This window comes from Hyla sarda, chromosome 2, assembly GCF_029499605.1.
Source record: "Hyla sarda isolate aHylSar1 chromosome 2, aHylSar1.hap1, whole genome shotgun sequence".
NCBI classification, from domain to species: domain Eukaryota; kingdom Metazoa; phylum Chordata; class Amphibia; order Anura; family Hylidae; genus Hyla; species Hyla sarda.
Genome location: NC_079190.1, coordinates 111,735,114 through 111,761,743, shown reverse-complemented (window position 1 = coordinate 111,761,743; position 26,630 = coordinate 111,735,114). Strand labels below are relative to the sequence as shown.

General features: G+C 45.7%; 2 protein-coding genes across 7 annotated transcripts in view; one reads left to right on the top strand and one right to left on the bottom strand.

Moving 5' to 3' along the window:
- LOC130355292 (cell division cycle-associated protein 7-like) overlaps nucleotides 1-10,123 on the bottom strand; it is a 56,031-nt gene extending 45,908 nt beyond the window's left edge. The window contains exons 1-2 of one of the 3 annotated variants that reach the window (XM_056555235.1): nucleotides 9,986-10,123; nucleotides 2,505-2,586 (exon numbers count right to left, since the gene is read on the bottom strand). Coding sequence is in view for 1 of the 3 variants with exons in the window: in XM_056555234.1 (XP_056411209.1) it covers nucleotides 9,986-10,036 (51 nt within the window). In the remaining 2 variants the exon portion in view is untranslated. Of the gene's footprint in view, nucleotides 1-836; nucleotides 2,289-2,504; nucleotides 2,587-9,985 lie in introns of those variants that run through there. The other 2 variants (XM_056555234.1, XM_056555236.1) reach the window with 2 other exon arrangements.
- AMHR2 (anti-Mullerian hormone receptor type 2) overlaps nucleotides 1-17,151 on the top strand; it is a 50,747-nt gene extending 33,596 nt beyond the window's left edge. For all 4 annotated transcript variants that reach the window (XM_056555230.1, XM_056555233.1, XM_056555232.1 and 1 more), the window contains 4 exons: nucleotides 2,301-2,458; nucleotides 10,027-10,174; nucleotides 13,389-13,525; nucleotides 16,471-17,151. In XM_056555230.1, coding sequence (XP_056411205.1) covers nucleotides 2,301-2,458; nucleotides 10,027-10,174; nucleotides 13,389-13,525; nucleotides 16,471-16,629 — 602 coding nt within the window. In that variant the 3' untranslated portion in view covers nucleotides 16,630-17,151. The remainder of the gene's footprint in view (nucleotides 1-2,300; nucleotides 2,459-10,026; nucleotides 10,175-13,388; nucleotides 13,526-16,470) is intronic.
- Nucleotides 17,152-26,630: the final 9,479 nt, after the last annotated feature.

Here is a 26,630-nt window from a genome sequence, read left to right as displayed (position 1 = left end):
TAACAATGTCATTAGACTAAGTATAAAAACTATACATTATTGGGGCATTATCATTGTCTTTAGAGCTGTATTTGTATGTAGATTTGTCTATATATAGGCGCAGCACTGCACCTAAGGCCATTTTTTTTAACCTTTTCGATCTACACTTTTTTTTTTTTTTAAAGGGCGTACAGACCAGCTGTAAGGTTTAGTCTTGTGCAGTGGTAATGAATTTATCAACTGCAACTTTTGCAAAAATAGTTGCAAAACCCACCAAAAAGTCGCAATTCTACACCAGTCCAGACCTAGCGTAGCTTTTTGGTGTATGTGAAGAGTGAAATTTCAGAAAATGTGTCACGCAAAAAAAAAATTCCTTTTTCATTTTGTAGAAGCCAGTCTCTCCTTTATCCTTGGAAATATAAATGTGGTGAGCTTGTGGGGACGTAGGGTAGGAAGGGTGTAGCTGTGCATTGATGAAAGGGTATGAGATTAACCCTTAACTGTCGTGATGCCAGGGTGCGGGTTCTTCCTCTATATATATATATATATATATATATATATATATATATATATATATATATCCTACCGCCACCCGTCCCAGGAATGATAGGGAGGAATAAAGGATTGTTCACAACCGGAGGTTTATTAAACTGGAAATAACTTTACTGCAACTTCTTATGCAGGTTAACAGTAGGAACAGTCTTTACAGAGGACCGGGCTTTAAGTTCCTCACAGTTGGTTGGGACCTTGTAGGGAAATAAGCTCCGAGGCTTGCTTTACGCTGTTCCACTGAATTTACGGTTTGGTTTTAGGTTCAGTAGTTATGTAGATTTAGTATTGAGTTTAGTTGAACTCACGGTTTTGTATTCGGCTGAAGTTAGCAGGCTTCAGGCCTAGATTTGTCTTGAAGGTATGCACGGAGCTTCTCTCTCTCTGCTAGTCCGGAACCCAAGAGCGCATCGGAAGAAGAGAGCAATCATTGGATACATTGCCCTTATATGGCAAGGGGCAGACTCATAGCTTATTGGTTCCCACCAACTGTCAGTCCTTTCACAAAGCATTGCGGTACATCATGTGACCTACTTACGTGACCTGGAAGGTCCTTAAGCTTAACCTAACAGTAGGCTTAGTAGTCATGTGACCTAAGGTCCTGGAAGTACTATACATATATATAAATTATATACAAATTATATACATCAAACACATAAAATTAAAGGAGGAAGAGGCGACAAGGGGTTATCCCACTAGGAGGATCCTACCGGTACGCAGGAACTCTAACTTTGGGGACTTACCACACAAGGTACAGTACAACGTACGGTACCAGGACACCACATAAAATCATGTCAATACACACACTTAGTGGAGTACAAACACACTAGGATATGTCTAAAGTTTTCTTTTAAAATAAAAGTGCCTATTTAAAGCAAATCTGACAGCCAGTTCACTCGTAATAAACCCAATACCCAATACACATTGTTAATATGTTAATCGCTTTGGCTTTGTGCAATGGAGGAGGGATCTGGAATACACAGCATCCCTGCCTCCATCCCAGGTCCTGTCTCCATTTCACAAAGCCGGCAATGAACATATTAGCAATGTCAAAGTTATACATCATTTTAATCCGCACTATAACATTATGCATTGGCTTCAGTGCGGGTAAAACAGCTGCCAGTTTCCCTTTAAATATTTACTATAATTGAATATTTGCCCATATTGATTCTTCTCAGTTTGGCTTTGACTTTTTCCATAAGCTTTGGTTTCAACAGGTGACCTGTAAGAATCATATTGAGCCCTCATGCGTTTGTGCCCTGGACTTCTGTCTAGGCTTTAAAAGGGTACTCCGGCGATATACATCTTATCTGCTATCCAAAAGATAGCAGATAAGATGTCTGATCGCTGTCCCGCCGCTGGGGACCCCTGCGATCTCTGGACCGGCGGCGTCCGGAACGTGGAAGCTTGGAGCTTCTGTGTTCTTGACATCACACCATGCCACGCCCCCTCCATTTATGTCTATGGAAGGGGGCGTGATAAGTAAAGTAAATAGCATTCCTCAAAAATATCTAGAATATCATACCATGCCAATGGGTCTTGAGTGCTTTCATGACTGTTTTTGCCAATGTCCTCAGAAAGTTGGAAAATAAATCTGTCCATATTTTATACCATAACTATATTTTTAATTTGCAATCAATACATCCTGTTGGGTAGACAAAATCACTTAGAATAATATTGGTATAATACAGTATGTTGCTATTGTTAGATGAGGTAGCTTAGGTCATAAAAACGCCATACAAATGGCTAATAAAATTTTTGTTCTATTGAAGATATTTGCAAGCCTGCAATCGCTCATCGAGACCTGAGCAGTGACAACATCTTGGTGACAGCTGATTCTTCCTGCATAATAACAGACTTTGGTTTATCTGTGGTTCTGGAGGAATCCCGAACAAAGAAGAAGCCAAGGGATCCAGCAATATTAAACATGGTATGTATAGATAACACCGAGCAACAGTAAAACAAAAAAATCTTACTGAATTTCCAGAGGAGTATAAACATCAATGGATCAGACTGGAATGTGCTAGAAGAAAACAGGATTCATGTGATTGTAGCCACCTTTAAAAAAATGGAGAGTGCTTAAAGACTGGAAGTATACTGGTTTTGAGGCAAGGTGGCTTTCATTTTTAAATTACATATGTCTCTCGCTGGGTGTTGTTTTTTTTTTTTTTAACCAGTGATCCAAAATAGTCTACCCACTATGCTTGCACTACAATCCTCAATATTGAGGACCTGCTTAAAAGTTATTTTACTTAAAATGATCTATTGAATCCTTACTATCCCGTAATGAGCCTCACATTGTAGAGCAAATACAGTTTCAGACCACCAGAGAAAGAACTGGGTAGGATTACAATATTACTGAGATAATGGGAATAGATATAGGTAGCTAGCTGAGGACACAATAAAAGGCAATTGTCACTTTTACAAACTTTGCATAGATCAATAGTACAAGCGAATATAAGAAATACCGTATGTATATTAGGAAAAGAGATTTTGAAAGCCCAGCCATATTTAGCCTTAGCACCTGTGATGACTTGAGCCAAACTAAAAACACAAACAGGCTAGAAAGTACCAACTTGAAACTACCAACTTGCCAGTCATCCAATAAAATCCAGGCCTGTAAACAGAACTTTGCAAGTCTATTGGGGAGATTTATCAAACCATTTAGACTGTTTTTTCCCCATCTAAAATTGTCACACAGAAAGTCACAGTCTAAATACGTGCAAATTTTTTTGCGACCTTTGCTTTAGAGCATTTCTAGAACATGATGCATTCTAGTCTATTATAGATGGAAAAATGCATTGGTGCTGAATTTATCAATATAGACTTTTTGCGAAAAGTCGCATTGGCCGAAAGCACGCTGTAATGTCAGACCATACTGAGGCAAGTTTATAGTCTAAACCGTAGCTCCCGAAGTCTGTGCGCAGAATTTATCAAGAGCCGTGCAACTTTGGATAAATGAAAGGGGTTATCCAGGAAAAAACTTTTTTTTTATATATCAACTGGCTCCAGAAAGTTAAACAGATTTGTAAATTACTTCTATTAAAAAATCTTAATCCTTTCAGTACTTATGAGCTTCTGAAGTTAAGGTTGTTCTTTTCTGTCTAAGTGCTCTCTGATGACACGTGTCTCGGGAACCGCCCAGTTTAGAAGCAAATCCCCATAGCAAACCTCTTCTAAACTGGGCGGTTCCCGAGACACGTGTCATCAGAGAGCAATTAGACAGAAAAGAACAACCTTAACTTCAGCAGCTCATAAGTACTGAAAGGATTAAGATTTTTTTTTATAGAAGTAATTTACAAATCTGTTTAACTTTCTGGAGCCAGTTGATATATAAAAAAAAAGTTTTTTCCTGGATAACCCCTTTAAGTGCATAACAGACCGGCCTAACCCTCTGTAGGTTGGTCTATATTGATATTGATGCAGGAAATAGACAACTTTGATAACCCCACTGTCACGATGCCGGCTGGCAGGTAGTGGATCCTCTGTGCCAGAGAGGGATTGGCGTGGACCGTGCTAGTGGACCGGTTCTAAGCCACTACTGGTTTTCACCAGAGCCCGCCGCAAAGCGGGATGGTCTTGCTGCGGCGGTAGTGACCAGGTCGTATCCACTAGCAACGGCTCACCTCTCTGGCTGCTGAAGATAGGCGCGGTACAAGGGAGTAGGCAGAAGCAAGGTCGGACGTAGCAGAAGGTCGGGGCAGGCAGCAAGGATCGTAGTCAGGGGCAACGGCAGAAGGTCTGGAAACACAGGCAAGGAACACACAAGGAACGCTTTCACTGGCACTAAGGCAACAAGATCCGGCAAGGGAGTGCAAGGGAAGTGAGGTAATATAGGGAAGTGCACAGGTGATTACCCTAATTGGAACCACTGCGCCAATCAGCGGCGCAGTGGCCCTTTAAATCGCAGAGACCCGGCGCGCGCGCGCCCTAGGGAGCGGGGCCGCGCGCGCCGGGACAGAACAGACGGGGAGCGAGTCAGGTAGGGGAGCCGGGGTGCGCATCGCGAGCGGGCGCTACCCGCATCGCGAATCGCATCCCGGCTGGCAGCGGGATCGCAGCGCCCCGGGTCAGAGGACGTGACCGGAGCGCTGCAGCGGAGAGAGTGAAGCGAGCGCTCCGGGGAGGAGCGGGGACCCGGAGCGCTCGGCGTAACAGTACCCCCCCCCTTGGGTCTCCCCCTCTTCTTGGAGCCTGAGAACCTGAGGAGCAGACTTTTGTCAAGGATGTTGTCCTCAGGTTCCCAGGATCTCTCTTCAGGACCACAACCCTCCCAGTCCACTAAAAAAAAATTTTTCCCTCTGACCTTTTTGGCAGCCAAAATTTCCTTGACCGAGAAGACGTCCGAGGAGCCGGAAACAGGAGTGGGAGGAACAGATTTGGGAGAAAAACGGTTGAGGATGAGTGGTTTGAGAAGAGAGACGTGAAAGGCATTAGGGATACGAAGAGAAGGAGGAAGAAGAAGTTTATAAGAGACAGGATTAATTTGACACAAAATTTTGAAAGGACCAAGATAGCGTGGTCCCAACTTGTAGCTAGGGACACGGAAGCGGACATATTTAGCGGAGAGCCATACCTTGTCTCCAGGGGAAAAAACGGGGGGAGCTCTTCTTTTCTTATCCGCGAACCTCTTCATGCGTGAAGAAGCCTGTAAGAGAGAATTTTGGGTCTCTCTCCATATAATGGAAAGGTCACGAGAAATTTCATCCACAGCGGGCAGACCAGAGGGCAAGGGGGTAGGGAGGGGGGGAAGAGGGTGACGGCCGTACACCACGAAAAATGGGGATTTGGAGGAAGATTCAGAGACCCTGAAGTTATACGAGAATTCGGCCCATGGAAGGAGATCTGCCCAGTCATCCTGGCGGGAGGAAACAAAATGTCGCAAATAATCACCCAAGATCTGGTTAATTCTTTCTACTTGTCCATTGGACTGGGGATGATATGCAGAGGAAAAATTTAATTTAATCTTGAGTTGTTTACAGAGAGCCCTCCAGAATTTAGACACGAATTGGACACCTCTATCCGAGACAATCTGCGTAGGCAACCCGTGAAGACGAAAAATGTGTACAAAAAATTGTTTAGCCAACTGAGGCGCAGAAGGAAGACCAGGAAGAGGGATGAAATGTGCCATTTTGGAGAATCGATCAACGACCACCCAAATAACAGTGTTGCCACGGGAAGGGGGTAAATCAGTAATAAAATCCATACCAATCAGAGACCAAGGCTGTTCGGGGACAGGCAGAGGATGAAGAAAACCAGCGGGCTTCTGGCGAGGAGTCTTATCCCGGGCACAGATAGTGCAGGCTCGCACAAAGTCCCCAACATCCGTCTCCAGAGTCGGCCACCAATAGAAGCGGGAGATGAGTTGCACAGATTTCTTGATGCCCGCATGACCTGCGAGATGGGAGGAGTGACCCCATTTGAGGATTCCGAGGCGTTGGCGTGGAGAAACAAAGGTCTTTCCTGGAGGAATCTGCCTGATGGAGGCAGGAGAAGTGGAGATCAGGCAGTCAGGTGGAATGATGTGTTGCGGGGGGAGATCAACTTCAGAGGCATCCGAGGAACGAGAGAGAGCATCGGCCCTAATGTTCTTATCGGCAGGACGAAAGTGAATCTCAAAATTAAATCGGGCAAAGAACAGAGACCACCGGGCCTGGCGAGGATTCAGCCGTTGGGCAGACTGGAGGTAGGAGAGGTTCTTGTGGTCGGTGTAGATAATAACAGGAAATCTTGAACCCTCCAGCAGATGCCTCCATTCCTCAAGTGCTAATTTAATGGCTAGAAGCTCTCGATCCCCGATGGAGTAGTTCCTCTCCGCTGGAGAGAAGGTCCTAGAGAAAAAACCACAAGTGACAGCATGCCCGGAAGAATTTTTTTGTAGAAGAACAGCTCCAGCTCCCACTGAGGAGGCATCAACCTCCAATAGGAAGGGTTTGGAAGGGTCAGGTCTGGAGAGCACGGGAGCCGAAGAAAAGGCAGACTTGAGTCGTTTAAAGGCGTCTTCTGCTTGAGGAGGCCAGGACTTGGGATCAGCATTTTTTTTGGTTAAAGCCACGATAGGAGCCACAATGGTAGAAAAATGTGGAATAAATTGCCTGTAATAATTGGCGAACCCCAAAAAGCGTTGGATAGCACGGAGTCCGGAGGGGCGTGGCCAATCTAAGACGGCAGAGAGTTTGTCTGGATCCATCTGTAGTCCCTGGCCAGAGACCAAATATCCTAGAAAAGGAAGAGATTGGCATTCAAACAGACATTTCTCAATTTTGGCATAGAGTTGGTTGTCACGAAGTCTCTGAAGAACCATACGGACATGCTGGCGGTGTTCTTCTAGATTGGCAGAAAAAATTAGGATATCGTCCAGATATACAACAACACAGGAGTATAACAGATCACGAAAAATTTCATTGACAAAGTCTTGGAAGACGGCAGGGGCATTGCACAGTCCAAAGGGCATGACCAGATACTCAAAGTGTCCATCTCTGGTGTTAAATGCCGTTTTCCACTCGTCCCCCTCTCTGATGCGGATGAGGTTATAGGCGCCTCTTAAGTCCAATTTAGTGAAGATGTGGGCACCTTGGAGGCGATCAAAGAGTTCAGAGATGAGGGGTAAGGGGTAGCGGTTCTTAACCGTGATTTTATTAAGACCGCGGTAGTCAATGCAAGGACGTAGGGAGCCATCTTTTTTGGACACAAAGAAAAATCCGGCTCCGGCAGGAGAGGAGGATTTACGGATAAAGCCCTTTTTTAGATTCTCCTGGACGTATTCGGACATGGCAAGAGTCTCTGGGGCAGAGAGAGGATAAATTCTGCCCCGGGGTGGAGTAGTGCCCGGGAGGAGGTCGATAGGGCAATCATAAGGCCTGTGAGGAGGTAGAGTCTCAGCTTGTTTTTTGCAGAAAACATCCGCGAAGTCCATATAGGCCTTAGGGAGACCGGTTACTGGAGGAACCACAGAGTTACGGCAAGGGTTACTGGGAACCGGTTTTAGACAGTTCTTGGAACAAGAGGACCCCCAACTCTTGATCTCCCCAGTGGACCAATCCAGGGTTGGGGAATGAAGTTGAAGCCAGGGAAGTCCAAGGAGAATTTCTGAGGTGCAATTGGGGAGGACCAAAAGTTCAATCCTCTCATGATGAGATCCGATGCTCATAAGAAGGGGCTCCGTGCGGAAACGTATGGTACAGTCCAATCTTTCATTATTTACACAATTGATGTAGAGGGGTCTGGCGAGACTGGTCACCGGGATGTTGAACCTGTTGACGAGAGAGGCCAAAATAAAATTTCCTGCAGATCCAGAGTCCAAGAAGGCCACAGCAGGGAAGGAGAAGGCAGAGGCAGACATCCGCACAGGCACTGTAAGACGTGGAGAAGCAGAGTAGACATCAAGGACTGTCTCACCTTTGTGCGGAGTCAGCGTACGTCTTTCCAGGCGGGGAGGACGGATAGGACAATCCCTCAGGAAGTGTTCGGTACTAGCACAGTACAGGCAGAGGTTCTCCATACGGCGTCGTGTCCTCTCTTGAGGTGTCAGGCGAGACCGGTCGACCTGCATAGCCTCCACGGCGGAAGGCACAAGAACAGATTGCAGGGGACCAGAGGAGAGAGGAGCCGAGGAGGAGAAACGCCTCGTGCGAACAGAGTCCATATCTTGGCGGAGTTCCTGACGCCTTTCGGAAAAACGCATGTCAATGCGAGTGGCTAGGAAAATAAGTTCATGTAGATTAGCAGGAATTTCTCGTGCGGCCAGAACATCTTTAATGTTGCTGGATAGGCCTTTTTTGAAGGTCGCGCAGAGGGCCTCATTATTCCAGGACAATTCTGAAGCAAGAGTACGGAATTGTACGGCATACTCGCCAACGGAAGAATTACCCTGGACCAGGTTCAACAGGGCAGTCTCAGCAGAAGAGGCTCGGGCAGGTTCCTCAAAGACACTTCGGATTTCAGAGAAGAAGGAGTGTACAGAGGCAGTGACGGGGTCATTGCGGTCCCAGAGCGGTGTGGCCCATGACAGGGCTTTTCCGGACAGAAGGCTGACTACGAAAGCCACCTTAGACCTTTCAGTGGGAAACAGGTCCGACATCATCTCCAGATGCAAGGAACATTGGGAAAGAAAGCCACGGCAAAACTTAGAGTCCCCATCAAATTTATCCGGCAAGGATAGGCGTAGCCCAGGAGCGGCCACTCGCTGCGGAGGAGGTGCAGGAGCTGGCGGCGGAGATGACTGCTGAAGCTGTGGTAGTAACTGTTGTAGCATAACGGTCAGTTGAGACAGCTGTTGGCCTTGTTGCGCTATCTGTTGTGACTGCTGGGCGACCACCGTGGTGAGGTCAGCGACAACTGGCAGAGGAACTTCAGCGGGATCCATGGCCGGATCTACTGTCACGATGCCGGCTGGCAGGTAGTGGATCCTCTGTGCCAGAGAGGGATTGGCGTGGACCGTGCTAGTGGACCGGTTCTAAGCCACTACTGGTTTTCACCAGAGCCCGCCGCAAAGCGGGATGGTCTTGCTGCGGCGGTAGTGACCAGGTCGTATCCACTAGCAACGGCTCACCTCTCTGGCTGCTGAAGATAGGCGCGGTACAAGGGAGTAGGCAGAAGCAAGGTCGGACGTAGCAGAAGGTCGGGGCAGGCAGCAAGGATCGTAGTCAGGGGCAACGGCAGAAGGTCTGGAAACACAGGCAAGGAACACACAAGGAACGCTTTCACTGGCACTAAGGCAACAAGATCCGGCAAGGGAGTGCAAGGGAAGTGAGGTAATATAGGGAAGTGCACAGGTGATTACCCTAATTGGAACCACTGCGCCAATCAGCGGCGCAGTGGCCCTTTAAATCGCAGAGACCCGGCGCGCGCGCGCCCTAGGGAGCGGGGCCGCGCGCGCCGGGACAGAACAGACGGGGAGCGAGTCAGGTAGGGGAGCCGGGGTGCGCATCGCGAGCGGGCGCTACCCGCATCGCGAATCGCATCCCGGCTGGCAGCGGGATCGCAGCGCCCCGGGTCAGAGGACGTGACCGGAGCGCTGCAGCGGAGAGAGTGAAGCGAGCGCTCCGGGGAGGAGCGGGGACCCGGAGCGCTCGGCGTAACACCCCCCTTATGTCTTGCTAAGAACAGCAAGCTACCCTGGATTTCACAAATCTCACTCAACTTTCCTTGGATGAGATGTGAGCTTCCTTGAGTCTCATAGATATAACAAAGGAATTTTCCAGACATAAACCAATTACTGACCACCATTGTTTTGTCAGTATGTACATGGATTTCTGTAAGCCCTATTTACATTGTCACTTATATTTTGTCTATGTGTCACTAAACATCAGTAATATGTGCCTATCATGCTTTGGAAGCTTCATAGTCTAATGAAAATAATTTCATTTTAAAACAAGGCTGCTGCCGTGTGGCAGTGATCTATTACATGTATATAGTGATGTACATGCCCACCGTATCTTGCTCATTGATTGCTTACTTTGGTAAAATATAATGCTGCTGCTTTTCTTCCAATGACAGACAGGAACATTACGCTATATGTCCCCAGAGATGTTGGATGGCTCCTTGAATCTTATGTCCTGGGAACAGGCCTTGACTCAGGCTGATGTTTATTCACTTGGCCTCCTGCTGTGGGAAATATTTAGTCGCTGTAAGGATTTATATGTAGGTAAGAGGCAGTCATTTATTTAACTCACTTCAACTCTATGGGGTCCATATAACAAATATATTAACCATCTTTATGCATAGTTGCCAAGATGTCACTGTGCCATTAAAGCTTTGCCTCCAGGCTTTGCATCTAGAACTAAAAATCCAAAATGGCCAAACTCCACCAAAACCAGCACTTCAAAAGTCTGGGTTATGCCTTTTTTTCAAGACTGTTACCAACTACCGTATTTATCGGCATATAACACGCACTTTTAAAACTTAAATTTAAGGCAAAAAAACCTGCCTGCGTGTTATACGCCGATAAATCTTCTGGTCACTGATTTAAAGCGGCCGCAGCAGCGTAAATCAGTGACCAGCGGCGTCTCCTCCCCGCTCTGGAAAACTGTCACTTGTTTTCTCCCGCACTATTCACAGGTACTGGTGTGGTGGATAGTGCGGGAGACGCTGATTAAAATGAGCCCTACCTTGTCCGGATCTGCACTACCTTTTAATCAGCGTCTCCCGCACTATCCACCAGTACCTGTGGATAGTGCGAGAGAAAACAAGTGACAGTTTTACTTTTCATTTTTCTTACCTCCCCCTCCCTCATCATTCCCCCTTTTTCCCTGCTTTTTGTGTTTTTTTTTTATTTTCCTTACCTCCAGGTCTTGCGGGCTGCAGTCAGTGAAGCAGATGAGTGACGTCCTCTCCCGGCTTCTCTGCGCGGCATCAGTGACGTCACTTTTCATTTCCTGTAGTCGCCGCCGAAAAGTGACATCCCTGATGCCGCGCAGAGCTGGGAGAGGACATCACTCATCTGCTAAACTGACTGCAGCCCACAAGACAGCCGAAGCGCAGGCAGGTAAGGAAAATAAAAAAAAAATATATAAAAAGCAGGGAAAAGGGAGAATGATGAGGGAGGGGAAGAATAGCATACAGTGGTCTTCAACCTGCGGACCTCCAGATGTTTCAAAACTACAACTCCCAGCATGCCCGGACAGCCGTTGGCTGTCCGAGCATGCTGGGAGTTGTAGTTTTGCAACATCTGGAGGTCTGCAGGTTGAAGACCACTGGAGGAGGAACATGATGGGGGATGATGAGACAGGGGGAAATGATGAGGGGGGGGATGATCGGGGGCATGATGAGACAGGTTGGGGGGGGTATGATGAGACAGGGTGGCGGAATGATGAGGGGGGAATGATCGGGGACATGATGAGACGGGGAAATGATGGTGGGGGGAGGCACTAAATGCTTAATGTCTGTATGGCTAGTGGTGGTCTATGACAGGGGGAAATTATGAGACATGGGGGGTGGCGATGAGAGGGGTAAATGTGGCACAGGGACTGATAAAAGGGAAGGAATGATGTGGCACTGGAGGGGACGGGACCAAACTGAGGTGCAGAAGAAAACGAAGTTGGGGGGATGATGTAGCATTTAGTCAAAGTAATTTATTTTACATTTTATTTTTTTACTTAAATTTTCCTGTTAAAATGGGGGGGGGGGGGGTTATACGGCAGTGCGTGTTATTCGCCGATAAATACGGTATATAAGATAGAGAGTTCTCAGATCACCTGGAGCAGCACTCTCTGCGCTCGGGCACTGCCTGACTGCACCAACAAGCAAGGAAAGGCTCAGCGCCCGATTACGTTGCATTCACACGGCCGTCTAGACCATCCCATTCTTCTCCCATCAAAAAAATGGACAATAACGGATGCAAACAGATGTTATCCATTTATATCCGATTGGATCCCTTATTGTTCAGTTAATAAACAAAACAAAATAATTATTTTGTTCTAAGCATGCTCAGTAGTAAAAACAGATCAAAAAACTGATTGAAAAAACGGATGCAAACAGATGACATTAAAGGCTCATGTAGGCTAATGTAAAATTTACTGTATCCATTTTTTCTTCCGTTTTTTTGATGGAAGAAAAAATACTGCATGTGCCGTTTTTTCTGCCGTCAAAACAACGGAAATGAGTTTAGACGGGTCCAAACGGATGTAAACGGATTGTAAAAAAATCCCTTTGACATGAATGGGATTTTTTAAAAACTGTTTTTAATCCATTTACAGCCTGCAAGAACGGAACCGAAATGGGGATTAAAAAACAGGGACAGACGGCCGTGTGAACGCACCCTTAGGGTACGTTCCCACACGGCGTATTTTGCTGCGTATTTGCTGCTGCGTATTTTCCTACCCATTGACTTCAACAGAGAAAATAAAATACGCAGCAGCAAATACGCAGCAAATACGATGTGTGGGAATGTACCCTTACAGATAAAAGAATCAAAGACTTTTATTCCCTGTAGGTGTGCAGGATACAAGTAGAGAAGTAACCCGTTTCAAGTGTGCACTGCACCCTTAGTCATACCTGCATACTGATTATGAGTAAGGGTGCTGTGTACACTCGAAAAGCATTACTTCTCTACTTTCTGTTGTATCCTACACACCTACTGGGAATAAAAGTCTTGGATTCTTTTATCTGCAATTGGGCACTGGACCTTTCCTTGCTTTCTCTATGTTAGCAACTATGGGTATAATGCTTTAGAGGAGAAATCAGAGGTACATCAAAGAACAGTATAACGAAAACATTTTATGAGGTTATTACATACAGTCTGTGACATAAGACTATCAAACATCTTTAATATTACAAACAGATATACCCCTTCTTACTAGATCTCAAAGAATATACTCCAGGCTGCATTGAGTTTGTAATGAGCACATTTCTTTACAGTCAACAAATGTTTTGAAGAAACACACAAATTCCCCAGGTGGCTCCCAGGGTCAGTAGCACCTCGGCCCTTGACAAAGCCGGTTACAGCCGGCTTAATGTCGGGGAGATCTATTGTCAGGATTTTAATCTGCACTGTGAGGAGCAAAAACAGTGTGTCCAATGATAGGATGTGAGATATTAGGCTTTATTGCTTAAACATTTTTTTTAGGTGAAATACACTTTGTTTGGACATATAAATAAATAAATAAATAAGAACTGTTAACCCCTTTTCAGTAATAGTAAAGAATCACTGTGATTAACCTCCTTCCTTATATTGCACTTTTCATTTGGGTTTTTGATTTTTAAGATGAATAAATAAAATATAAGAATTTTATTGGGGGGGGGGGGGGGGTCCCTAGTTTAAAGGAATCTGTCTCTGAGGGGTGTAAGCCCTGGAGGGGTTTTTAGGTATATAAAAAATGTTTAGCATACTCCTATGGTTGCTAACTGACTCTGTGCATCAGATCGCCAGTGTCCAGAATTTCGTGTGGCCTTTTCGGATGAGTTGGGACCAAACCCCACTTTAGATGAGTTACGATCATTGGTGGTGGAGAACAAGCGGCGGCCACAAGTACCCAGAAACTGGAGTAACAATCTACAGGTAAAATGGCAACTGTAACATTAAAGAAGAAATACATTATCTATCTATCTATCTATCTATCTATCTATATATATATATATATATATATATATGGAGAGAGAGAGAGAGAGAGAGAGAGAAAAAAGTATTTAGTCAGCCACCAATTGTGCAAGTTCTCCCCCCTTAAAAAGATGAGAGAGGCCTGTAATTTTCATCATGTGTATATGTAATATCCCAGTACGGGATGTTGCCGTACTGTACTTCTGCCCTGTCAGGCAGAGTCCCTGCATGTCCCTGCAGTAAACCCCATAATTTCTACGCATTATGTGCAGTAATGTATTATAAGTGTAATATACCTTAAAGTCTTTGTACCACATGATTGTATTGTTAACCAGAGAACCCCAGTGACCAGGTGACCTTCCAAGTGACCTATGGGCTCCTTGCACTGCCCCCCTATATAACAAGGGGAGGAGCTGCAATCTTCCTCTTCTCTTACACCTCGTGTTGTGGCTGAGGTCAAGTCCAGTCAAGTGTTCCAGTGCCTGTGTCCAGCCATTGGAGGCCTCAAGTCTAAATTACTGCAGCCACCAGTCTGTCCTCAATTGTCTGTCACCATCTCAAGTCAAGTCATCTATAGTCATTGTGGCCTGATTTATAGTCTGTCAAGTCACTGCAAGTCCCATCAAGCCTACTTGGTCTCCCAGTGTCACTGATATTGGCTGAACTGCATAGACTGTACCATCTTTCTTACCTCAGTAAAGCTACCATTACCCTTAACCTGGCCTTGGACTCTTTATTGCGCCTGCCTTACCAAGGATCACGACAAGAAGGGGTTAATACCATCTACCCCTGGGGCCATAACATCTGCCCCCTTACACCTCACATCACATCCCGTGGCGCACCACATATACCTCAACTATGGAAGACATAATGAGAAAAAAAATCCATAAAATCACATTGTCTGATTATAAAAATAATTTATTTGTAAATTATGGTAGAAAATAAGTATTTGGTCACCTACAAACAAACAAGATTTCTGGCTCTCAGACCTGTAACTTCTTCTTTAAGAGTCCTCTGTCCTCCACTTGTTACCTATATTAATGTCACCTGTTTGAACTTGTTATCAGTATAAAAGACACCTGTCCACAACCTCAAACAGTAACACTCCAAACTCCACTATGGCCAAGACCAAAGAGCTGTAGAAGGACACCAGAAACAAAACGGTAGACCTGCACCAGGCTGAGAAGACTGAATCTACAATAGGCAAGCAGCTTGGTGTGAAGAAAGCAACTGTGGGAGCAATTATTAGAAAATGGAAGACATACAAGACTACTGATAATCCCCCTTGATCTGGGGCTCCATGCAAGATCTCACCCCGTGGTGTCAAAATGATCACAAGAACGGTGAGCAAAAATCCCAGAACCACATGGGGGGGACCTAGTGAATTACCTGCAGAGAGCTGGGACCAAAGTAATAAATGCTACCATCAGTAACACACTATGCCACCAGGGATTCAAATCATGCAGTGCAAGACGTGTCCCCCTTCTAAAAGGAGGAGTCCAGTATTAAAAAATTGTGAGTAGTTAACTCTGCATACAAAAGTTATATAACATTGGCTATTCCTTACATAATCGATCTGCAATGGAAAACAGCCTTCTGCTCCTGTTTTTGCCCGAGCGGAAGTTCAGTAGTTCTATGGAGAATCCAGACAGTCGACCACCGTATTGCAAGCCTCTGCGGCCATTTTGTGGTCAGCGCGTCATGGAAGCCTGCCGAGCCGCCCACCCTGTCCATGCTCTGGACATGCCCATCTAATGAATATTCATCATCCCCCTGTGTGTGTGCGCAGTGGAGATTGGCTCTGCTGCGCTGCCCCCTCCAGCCAATCACTCTGCCTGCCAAGCACAAGCACAGTGCAGCCTCGGTCCGAGCACTGGGAGCTGTGAGTAGAGGGGGAGAGTGCAAGCACAGCAGGGCGTGTTTGTATTCTGCTGTGGGGCGTACATTATTGAAATTAGAAGCGGTGATTATAGCTGTGCACGGCCATGTTATTTCCTATATAATGCGGGCTGCCTGCCGGGAGATGTAGTTTATAGGTTTGCGCACATCGCACCCATAACCAGGAAGTACAGGGAAATCTAAAGGCTGATAACGGGCGAACGGGAGCAGGAAAAAAAATCTCAGACATGACGGACACATGATGGGAGCATGTGCAACAGTATGGCAAGTACTTCTCTTTTGATTTTTAAATGTTGGATATCTCCTTTAAGCCAGTACATGTCTGGGCCTGTCTGAAGTTTGCTAGAGAGCATTTGGTTGATCCAGAAGAGGATTGGGAGAATGTCATATGGTCAGATGAAACCAAAGTAGAACTTTTTGCTACAAACTCAACTCGTCGTGTTTGGAGGAGAAATTATGCTGAGTTGCATTCAAAGAACACCATATCTACTGTGAAGCATGGGGGTGGAAACATCATGCTTTGGGGCTATTTTTCTGCAAAGCGACCAGGACAACTGATCCGTGTAACGGAAAGAATGAATGGGGACAATGATCCCAAACACACAGCCCCAAAACATCACTTCTCTAGAGGAGATCTGCATGGAGGAATGGGCCAAAATACGAGCAACAGTGTGTGAAAACCTTACCGAAAACATTTGACCTCTGTCATTGCCAACAAAGGGGATATAACAAAGTATTGAGATAAACTTTTGTTATTGACCAAATACTTATTTTCCACCATAATTTGCAAATTAATTCTTTAAAAATCAGACAATGGGATTTTATGGATTTTTTTTCTCATTCTGTCTCTCATAGCTGAGGTATACCTATGATGAAAGTTACTGGCCTCTCTCATCTTTTAAGTGGAAGAACTTGCACAATTGGTGGCTGACTAAATACTTTTTTGCCCCACTGTACATAATAAATGGACCTTCATATTTAATGCTGAATGTTCTGTATTTTTTAAGCTCTTTGAAACATTGTGGGAGACATTAGAAGACTGCTGGGACCCTGACTCTGAGGCTCGTCTGACGGCCCAATGTGCAGAGCAGAGACTACGTAACCTTCTCCTTGCATCCTTCAGCTTGCTGCCAGAGGACAGTATTTCAAGCAGCGGGAATGTCTAGATTATTGTATTTCAATATAAAGTAAAACAAATTGTAAAATTCCTTGTTTTGTGAGGTCATCACTGGTGCACAGTTGTTACTATTTCATGTTATGTAAAAGAATAAGAAGTACTTACCCATGTTCCTCATGTCACTTAATAGTTATCTAATGTCTATCTGCACTTTTTAAGTTTAACATATATTTCCATCTACATAACTGTTATTTTTTTGGGACAAGTTGCACTTTTTATTGTCAACTTTTATTTTATATAATGTATTACTAAACCAGAAAAACATTATTTGTAGGGTGAAATTGAGAATAAATACACAAGTGTGCAATTATATGGGGCTGTATGGTGAAACTGCCATTTTAAATTTCTATCGGTCAGTAGGATAAAATTGTCATATTGATTTTGTTATTTTGTTCAGTACACTTACTTTTTGTTTTACTACTTTCATTTTTTCAAGGGACATTGTAGGATTGCTGTTGCACAAAAATAAATAAAAAAAGACTCATTAAGGTGACAATATGTTCCAGTTTCTTACTGTTTCAAGTTGCTTTTTTTTTTTTTTTTTAAGGGTGTGTTCACACTGCGGAATCTCCGCTTGCTGAATTCAGCGAGCGGAGATTCCGTCTGGTGGCCGCCGCCGAAAATACTTCGGCACTAGGGCCACGGGGCACTGAGATGTCACCATTGAGGGCTATGCAGTGGTCGCAGAATCCGCGCAAAGAATGAACATGTTCTTTCTTTGCGCGGAACAATTTCAGCTGCGGAATTGTTCGCCGATGAAATTCTGCACTGCGAACGCGTCACGCGGAGACCCATTCACACTAATGTTAAGTTCACACTAATGTTAAGTTCCACGGGAATTCCATAGTGGGAACGTACCCTAACCCAGAAAATCTCTTTAACCATGATTTATACATTTTCTATCTGGGAAGAGCCAGGTGTCCCCCATAAACATTAGATCAAGGGTCTCAAACTGGTGGCCCTACAGATGTTGCAAAACTTCAACTCCCAGCATTCCCAACAGCCGTTAGCTGCAGCAAATGGCTGTCTGGGCATATACAGGCATGCAGGGAGTTGAAGTTTCGCAACATCTGGAGGGCCACCAGTTTGAGACCCCTGCATTAGGTGGTTTACCAACCCCACTGAAATCATCGGGTTGTCAAACACGTTTAATGTGTGTCTGGGCCTTTAAGTCAATGTCATCAGTATCTCTGTGTCAGCAATGTCCCTGCAGAGCTCCTTCCCATTCCTCGCTATTAGAAGTGCTGGTTGCATACACAGTGGTCCCTCAACATACGATGGTAATCCGTTCCAAATAGACCATCGTTTGTTGAAACCATCGTATGTTGAGGGATCCGTGCAATGTAAAGTATAGGACAGTGGTCTACAACCTGCGGACCTCCAGATGTTGCAAAACTACAACACCCAGCATGCCCGGACAGCCAACGGCTGTCCGGGCATGCTGGGAGTTGTAGTTTTGCAACATCTGGAGGTCCGCAGGTTGAAGACCTCTGGTATTGGAGGTTATACTCACGTGTCGCCGCCGCTCCGGACCGTCACCGCTCGTCACCGCTGCCCTGGATTTCACCTTCCATCGCTGTCGCCGCGTCCCCGGGGTGTCCCCGACGCTCCGGCAAGGCCTCTGCTTCCCCGGCATCCTTGCTCTCCGTCGCCGCCATCATATCGCTACGCACGGGACTCCTATTGGATTACGGGACAGCGTGCGCAGCGACGTGATGGCGACGATGGAGTGCGCCAACGATGCAGGGGATCCCGAAGAGGACGCGCCGGAGCCCCGAGGACAGGTAAGTGATCGTCAGCGGACCACACGGGGCACCGAAAACGGCTATCCTGTGGCAGCTGAAGCAGTCTGCGCTGCCGGATAGCCGTTTATGCGATGGCCCCGACATACAAAAGCATCGTATGCTGATGCTGCCTTCAGCATGCGATGGCCTCTGAGAGGCCATCGTATGTTGAAATGATCGTATGTCGGGGCCATCGTAGGTCGGGGGGTCACTGTACATCATTGGTAAGTAGACAATGGGGTTTATTTACTAAGAGTAGAGTGTAGGTTTCTTTGTGTGTTTTGATTTCAGGCAGGTATTTTACCAAGGTATTTACTTAAAGGGGTATTCCAGGCCAAAACTTTTTTTTATATATATCAACTGGCTCCGGAAAGTTAAACAGATTTGTAAATTATTTCTATTAAAAAATCTTAATCCTTCCAATAGTTATTAGCTTCTGAAGTTGAGTTGTTGTTTTCTGTCTAACTGCTCTCTGATGACTCACGTCCCGGGAGCTGTGCAGTTCCTATGGGGATATTCTCCCATCATGCACAGCTCCCGGGACGTGACATCATCATTGAGCAGTTAGACAGAAAACTTCAGAAGCTAATAACTATTGGAAGGATTAAGATTTTTTAATAGAAGTAATTTACAAATCTGTTTAACTTTCCGGAGCCAGTTGAGATATATATATATATATATATTTAAAAAAGTTTTGCCTGGAATAACCCTTTAAGGTATTACTTAACCCCTTAAGGACCGTGAGTTTTTCCATTTTTGCATTTTCGTTTTTTGCTCCTTGCCTTTAAAAAAATCATAACTCATTTTGCACCTAAAAATCCATATGAGGGCTTATTTTTTGCGCCACCAATTCTACTTTTTAATGACGTCAGTCATTTTGCCCAAAAATCTACGGTGAAATGGGAAAAAAAATCATTGTGAGACAAAATTGAAAAAAAAACATCGTTTTGTAACTTTTGGGGGCTTCCGTTTCTACGTAGTACATTTTTCGGTAAAATTGACACCTGATATTTATTCTGTAGGTCCATACGGTTAAAATGATCCCCTACTTATATAGGTTTGATTTTGTCGTACTTCTGGAAAAAATCATAACTTGATGCAGGAAAATTAATACGTTTAAAATTGTCATCTTCTGACCCCTATAACTTTTTTATTTTTCCGCGTATGGGGATGTATGGGGGCTCACTTTTTGCGCTGTGATCTGAAGTTTTTAACGGTACCATTTTTGCATTGATAGGACTTATTGATCAAATGCACTATTTTGGACTTTGGAATTTTTTTGCGCGCACGCCATTGACCGAGCGGTTTGATTAACGATATATTTTTATAATTCGGACATTTATGCAGGCGGCGATACCATATATGTTTATTTTTATTTACACTGTGTTTTGTTTTTTTTTATGGGAAAAGGGGGGTGATTCAAACTTTTAATAGGGGAGGAGTTAAATGATATTTATTCCCTTTTTTTCACTTTTTTTTTGCAGTGTTATAGCTCCCATAGGGACCTATAACACTGCACACACTGATCTTCATCATTGATCACTGGTTTCTCATAAGAAACCAGTGATCGATGATTCTGCCGCTTGACTGCTAACGTCACAGCTTTATGAATCAAGTCAGTCCCTGTCATCTGTCAAGTCAGTGTGGTCTGCATTCATTGTCCAGTCCTACTACAAGTCTCAGCAAGCTCTTAAGGTCTCTGTGTCACTGGTCACCTCCTTGGGCCCTGGCTGAACTGTATAGACTTTACCAACTGTCTACCCTCAGTAAAGCTACCGTTGTCCATAACTTGGCGTCGGAGTCTTTATTGCCCCGACCCTAGCCCAGGATCCAGCAGTATATCTTCAGGTGGTTTTAGGCTAAACCACACCCTGGCGTCACGAATACAAGGGGTTAATACCATCTGCCCCTAGGGTAAAACATCTGTCCTCATCACACCCCACTACCACAAACATGATAACTTCTTCAGTTGGAAGCAAGGCTGTCATCTTACATTTTGGGGCCCCTTACACAGCTCAAGGCTTGTGCTCCTCCAGGTGGCCAGCCCCGAGTCCGCACCCCAGGACCCGCCCACTGTCTTCCCAATCATCTATTAAAATTTATTTTTTAAACAAAGTACAAGAAAAACAAGAGCCTTTTTGGTTTAAAAAGGAAAGAAGGAGGAAATTGTTACGCCTAGCGCTCCGGGTCCCCGCTCCTCCCCGGAGCGCTCACGGCGTCTTTCTCCCTGCAGCTCCCCGGTCAGTCCCGCTGACCGGGAGCGCTGCACTGTCATGGCCGTTGGGGATGCGATTCGCACAGCGGGACGCGCCCGCTCGCGAGTCGCATCCCAGGTCACTTACCCGTTCCCGTCCCCTGCTGTCATGTGCTGGCGCGCGCGGCTCCGCTCTCTAGGGCGCGCGCGCGCCAGCTCCCTGAGATTTAAAGGGCCAGTGCACCAATGATTGGTGCCTGGCCCAATTAGCTTAATTGGCTTCCACCTGGTCCCTGACTATATCTGACCTCCTCCCATGCACTCCCTTGCCGGATCTTGTTGCCCTTGTGCCTAGTGAAAGCGTTTTGTGTGTCTAAAGCCTGTGTACCAGTACTTCTGCTATCCACCCTGACTACGAACCTTGCCGCCTGCCCCCGACCTTCTGCTACGTCCGACCTTGCTTCTGTCTACTCCCTTGTACCTCGCCTATCATCAGCAGTCAGAGAGGTGAGCCGTTGCTAGTGGATACGACCTGGTCACTACCGCCGCAGCAAGACCATCCCGCTTTGCGGCGGGCTCTGGTGAAAACCAGTAGTGACTTAGAACCGGTCCACTAGCGCGGTCCTCGCCAATCCCTCTCTGGCACAGAGGATCCACTACCTGCCAGCCGGCATCGTGACAGAAATATTGTCACCATACATATTACCATCAAACTGTTACTGACCAAATCCTGTATACTGAGACCAATATTACTAAATGAATACCAGTACACTAAGGAGAATGATACCCCCACACCATGACCCCTACCATTACCACCACATAGTGACTGTATAAAAACAACGGAACACAGACTAATATCCCCCCCATACAAAGCCTATATAGTGGTGACCCCAGCTCTACACATGCTCTGCAGACTGTATTGTAAGTGATTACTAGTGTTGAGCACGAATATTAGTAATGCTAATTTTTATCGCGAATATTGGCACTTCATGATTTCACGAATATTTTTAATATGATGCTATTCAATAGAAAAAATAGGGGGGAAGGCCGACACTGTAAAGATGACTCACTCACAAATGGGTGATCAGCTGTGACAGGTCCGAAACTCCAAAACCTTCCTTAGCAAAATATAAAAAAGAAAAACAGCGGCACTCCAAAAATATGCAAAAATGGTTGTCTTTATTCACCCATCATGTTCAGTGCGACGTTTCAGCCTCACAATGAGGCCTTGTGCTTGAGAAAGGCCTCATTGTGAGGCTGAAACGTCGAACTGAACATGATGGGTGAATAAAGACAACCATTTTTGCATATTTTTGGAGTGCCGATGTTTCTCTTTTTTATATTTTAGAATATAATGCTATTTTTTGTTTGTTTTTTTCACATGCTTTCACATAGTTTTTTTCAAATTTTTATGCAAATTTTATGCAATTTTTTTATGCGGATTTTCGCATGGAAAAAAAAGTGAAGGAACATAGCGAATATGCAAATTTCGCAAACATAGGACGAATAATCGCCTATATATTCACAAAATATTGCGAATTCGAATATGACCCCTGCCGCTCATCACTAGTGATTACAGCACAGTTACATCTACTGACTCACGGGAGGCATTTTCTTGGAGTCGTTCTCATTCCGTTTCTTCTCTGTCTTGCTCAGACTGTCATAAAGTCTTCTTCCAAACTGTTCCCTACCTCAGTGCCCCAAATAATGACCCACTTGGTGCCCTGCATAGTATGAGGGATTAGGTGTGTTGGAGGCAAAGGGTAGGTAGGTAATTTCCCTCCTCTATTAGGAAGGTAGATAGTTAATGCCCCCAGTAATGCTTTCATGTAGGTAATGACCCCAGGTAGGTAGTAGGTAATGCCCCAGTAGGTAGGTAGTAGGTGATGCCCCCAGTGGGTAGTGTCCCAGTTAGATAATGCCCCCAATAGGAAGTGCCCCCAGTAGTTAGTGCCCCTACATAGGTAATACTTCCAGTTGGTAGTTTGCCTAGTAGATAGTGCCCGGTCATGCCCCCAGTAGGTAGAACTCTCTAGGTAGGTAATGCCCCCAGGTAGGTAATGTCCCCAGTAGATTGTGCCCTCAGTAGGTAGTGTCCCCAGGTAGATAATGCCCCCTCTAAATAATATATTAAAAAACTACTCATCTGAGGCTGGGCTCTCAGGATCCTGTACAACGGCACAGGTCTTCTGCTTCTGTGCTAGGGCTGCTGCAGGCAGTGGCGGATCCCCGAGATTTCTGACCCCCGATTTCTAACATGGTGGAGCGGGAGCTGTCAGCTCCCGCTCCACCATTCACTCATTAGTTTACCCTTCTCGCCGCTGGGACGTGATCGGCGATCAACGGCAGGCCAGCGCGATGACGTCACATTATCGCGTCGGCACCTGAAGATCCCGTCACCGCACCTCGGGAATCACCTGTCTGCACAGTCTGTGCACGGAAGAAGAGAGCTGCTCCGCGGGGGAACGAAACAGAAGTGTATGTATTTTTTGTAAACTGTTTGGCACAACTATATGGCACTGGGGACAGGGGGAAATTAGGGGGTGCAAAAAATGGATACATTTAATGTGAGGTGCCCATGACAGGGAGGCATTATATGTGAAGAGCACATGACAGGGGGTCCCCTGTCATGTGCTCTTCACATATAATGCCCCCTGTGCTGTACCCCTCACATATAATGCCCCCATCATCATATACCCTTCAGGTACAATGCTCCTGTCATGTGTCCCTCATATATGATGCCCCCTGTGGGGCAGGACAGGGGGCATTATATGTGAGGGGCATGTCACTGGGGGAATTATATGTTAGTGGCACAGGACAGGGGGCAGTATATGTGAGGGGCACATGATGAGAGCATTATATGAGGGACACAGCACAGGGGGCATTATATGTAGGGGGCATAGCACAGGGGCATTATATGTAAGGGGCACAGCACAGGGGCAATATATGTAAGGGGCACAGCACAGGGGCATTATATGTAAGGGGCACAGCACAGGGGCATTATATGTTAGGGGCACAGCACAGGGGCATTATATGTAAGGGGCACAGCACAGGGGCATTATATGTAAGGGGCACAGCACAGGGGCATTATATGTAAGGGGCATTATATGTAAGGGGCACAGCACAGGGGCATTATATGTAAGGGGCATTATATGTAAGGGGCACAGCACAGGGGGCATTATATGTAAGGGGTACAGCACAGGGGCATTATATGTTAGGGGCATTATATGTAAGGGGCACAGCACAGGGGGCATTATATGTAAGGGGCACAGCACAGGGGCATTATATGTAAGGGGCACAGCACAGGGGCATTATATGTAAGGGGCACAGCACAGGGGGGCATTATATGTAAGGGGCACAGCACAGGGGCATTATATGTAAGGGGCACAGCACAGGGGGCATTATATGTAAGGGGCACAGCACAGGGGGCATTATATGTAAGGGGCACAGCACAGGGGCATTATATGTAAGGGGCACAGCACAGGGGCGTTATATGTAAGGGGCACAGCACAGGGGGCATTATATGTAAGGGGCACAGCACAGGGGCATTATATGTAAGGGGCACAGCACAGGGGGCATTATATGTAAGGGGCACAGCACAGGGGCATTATATGTAAGGGGCACAGCACAGGGGTCATTATATGTAAGGGGCACAGCACGGGGGGCATTATATGTAAGGGGCACAGCATGGGGGCATTATATGTAAGGGGCACAGCACAGGGGGCATTATAGGTAAGGGGCACAGCACAGGGGGACATTATATGTAAGGGGCACAGCACAGGAGGCATTATATGTAAGGGGCACAGCACAGGGGGCATTATATGTGAGGGGCACAGGACAGAGGGCATTATATGTGAATGGCACAGCATAGGTGGCATTATATGTTAGGTGCACAGGACAGAGGGCATTTTTATTATGTGGGGGGAACAGGACAGACATTATTAATATTTGGGGGGCGCAGGAGGGGCCATAATTAGTATATGTGGGGGCACAGAATGGGGCATTATTACTAAATGTGAAGGCACAGAGTGTTTCGCATTTTAGAGGTATGGTGTATATTATAAAGGAATTTCAGGGTTGGTACGATTTTTATGGGCCACAATATATTACAGTATTATATTCAGAGGGTGAACTGCATGGCAAGGTTATATTCAAATGGTACAGTGTGTGGTAGTTTTATATTCAGAGAGCGCAGTGTGTGGTAGTATTATATTCAGAGAGTGCAGTGTGTGGTAGTATTATATTCAGAGAGCGCAGTGTGTGGTAGTATTATATTCAGAGAGCGCAGTGTGTGGTAGTATTATATTCAGAGAGTGCAGTGTGTGGTAGTATTATATTCAGAGAGCGCAGTGTGTGGTAGTATTATATTCAGAGAGTGAGGTGTGGTAGTATTATATTCAGAGAGTGCAGTGTGTGGTAGTATTATATTCAGAGGGTGCAGTGTGTGGTAGTATTATATTCAGGGGTGCAATGTGGGGTAATCAGAGGATACGGTGTTTAGCAGAATTATAATAATTATTGTTTTCCTATAGAGGATCAGAATCCGCTGACAAATTAAGGAGCCATCTGGGTGTCATTTTCTGCAGAGAGAAGATTTAGCTGACAAGGTCACATCGGTGTGTACCATCGAAGCTGTCACTTGTGTATTCTCCTCACTATGTCCCATCAGAGCTGTAGTCACTTGTAAGTTCTGCAGTAATGATAGGTGAAACAACAACTCCCAGCATAACCTTACCACTGCTTAGGTCATACTGGGAGCTGTAGTTTTAAATGGTAAAAACTTCTTTAGCACTTTCCCATTCTGTGACAATTGGTATATTTGATTATTATACTGGAAATTATTTTCTGCAGCGTGCTACACCACGGGCATCACAACTATACTCACAACTATACTGCCAACCTAATGTGGGGGAACTAAAACCTAATGTGGGGGAACTGTACTGCCAACCTAATTGGGGGGGGGGGACTACAACCTAATGTGGGGGAACAATACTGCCAACCTAATGTGGGGGAACTACAACCTAATGTGGGGGAACTATACTGCCAACCTAATTGGGGGGGGGGGGGACTACAACCTAATGTGGGGGAACTATACTGCCAACTTAATGGGAGGGGGGGGGACTACAACCTAATGTGGGGGAACTATACTGTCAACCTACTGGGGGGGGGCTACAACCTAATGTGGGGGAACATACTGCCAACCTAATGTGGGGGAACTACAACTTAATGTGGGGGAACTACAACCTAATGTGGGGAAACTATAACCTGCTGTGGGGGAACTATACTGCCAACTTAATAGAGGGGGAAACTACAACCTAATGTAGGGGAACTACAACCTAATGTGGGGAAACTATACTGCCAACCTAATGGGGGGGGGGGGACTACAACCTAATGTGGGGGAACATACTGCCAACCTAATGTGGGGGAATTACAACCTTATGTGGGGGAACTATACTGCCAACCTAATGTGGGGGAATTACAACCTTATGTGGGGGAACTATACTGCCAACCTAATGTGGGGGAACTACAACCTAATGTGGGGGAACTATGCTGCCTTCCTAGTGTGGGGGAACTGGGAACTATGCTGCCTACCTAGTGTGGGGGCACTATTCTGCATGCATACTTAAAGGGGTACTCCAGTGCCCCAGCGTTCTGAACATTTTGTTCCAAACCCTGGGTGCAGGCTTCAGGGGTTGTCATGTCATAGCCACGCCCCTTGTGACATCACACAGCACCTCCTCAATGCAAGTCTATGGGAGGGGCGTGTCGACCAGCGCATGATACTCTAATAGTGCCCCTCCCAAGACTAGACTCTGGATCCGCCCCTGGCTGCAGGAGGGTGCAAAGGGGGTCCGGGCCCCTTACTGGGGTACTAATTGTACAGCCCTGGTGAAATGACACCTTTATTAAGCTGTTCATTCACTGTATATTTCTCAGAAAAATATATTTTTGGCTAACAACTATTCTTTTCATACTTATTTCAATGGAGAGATTGGAATAAGCAGATGCCAG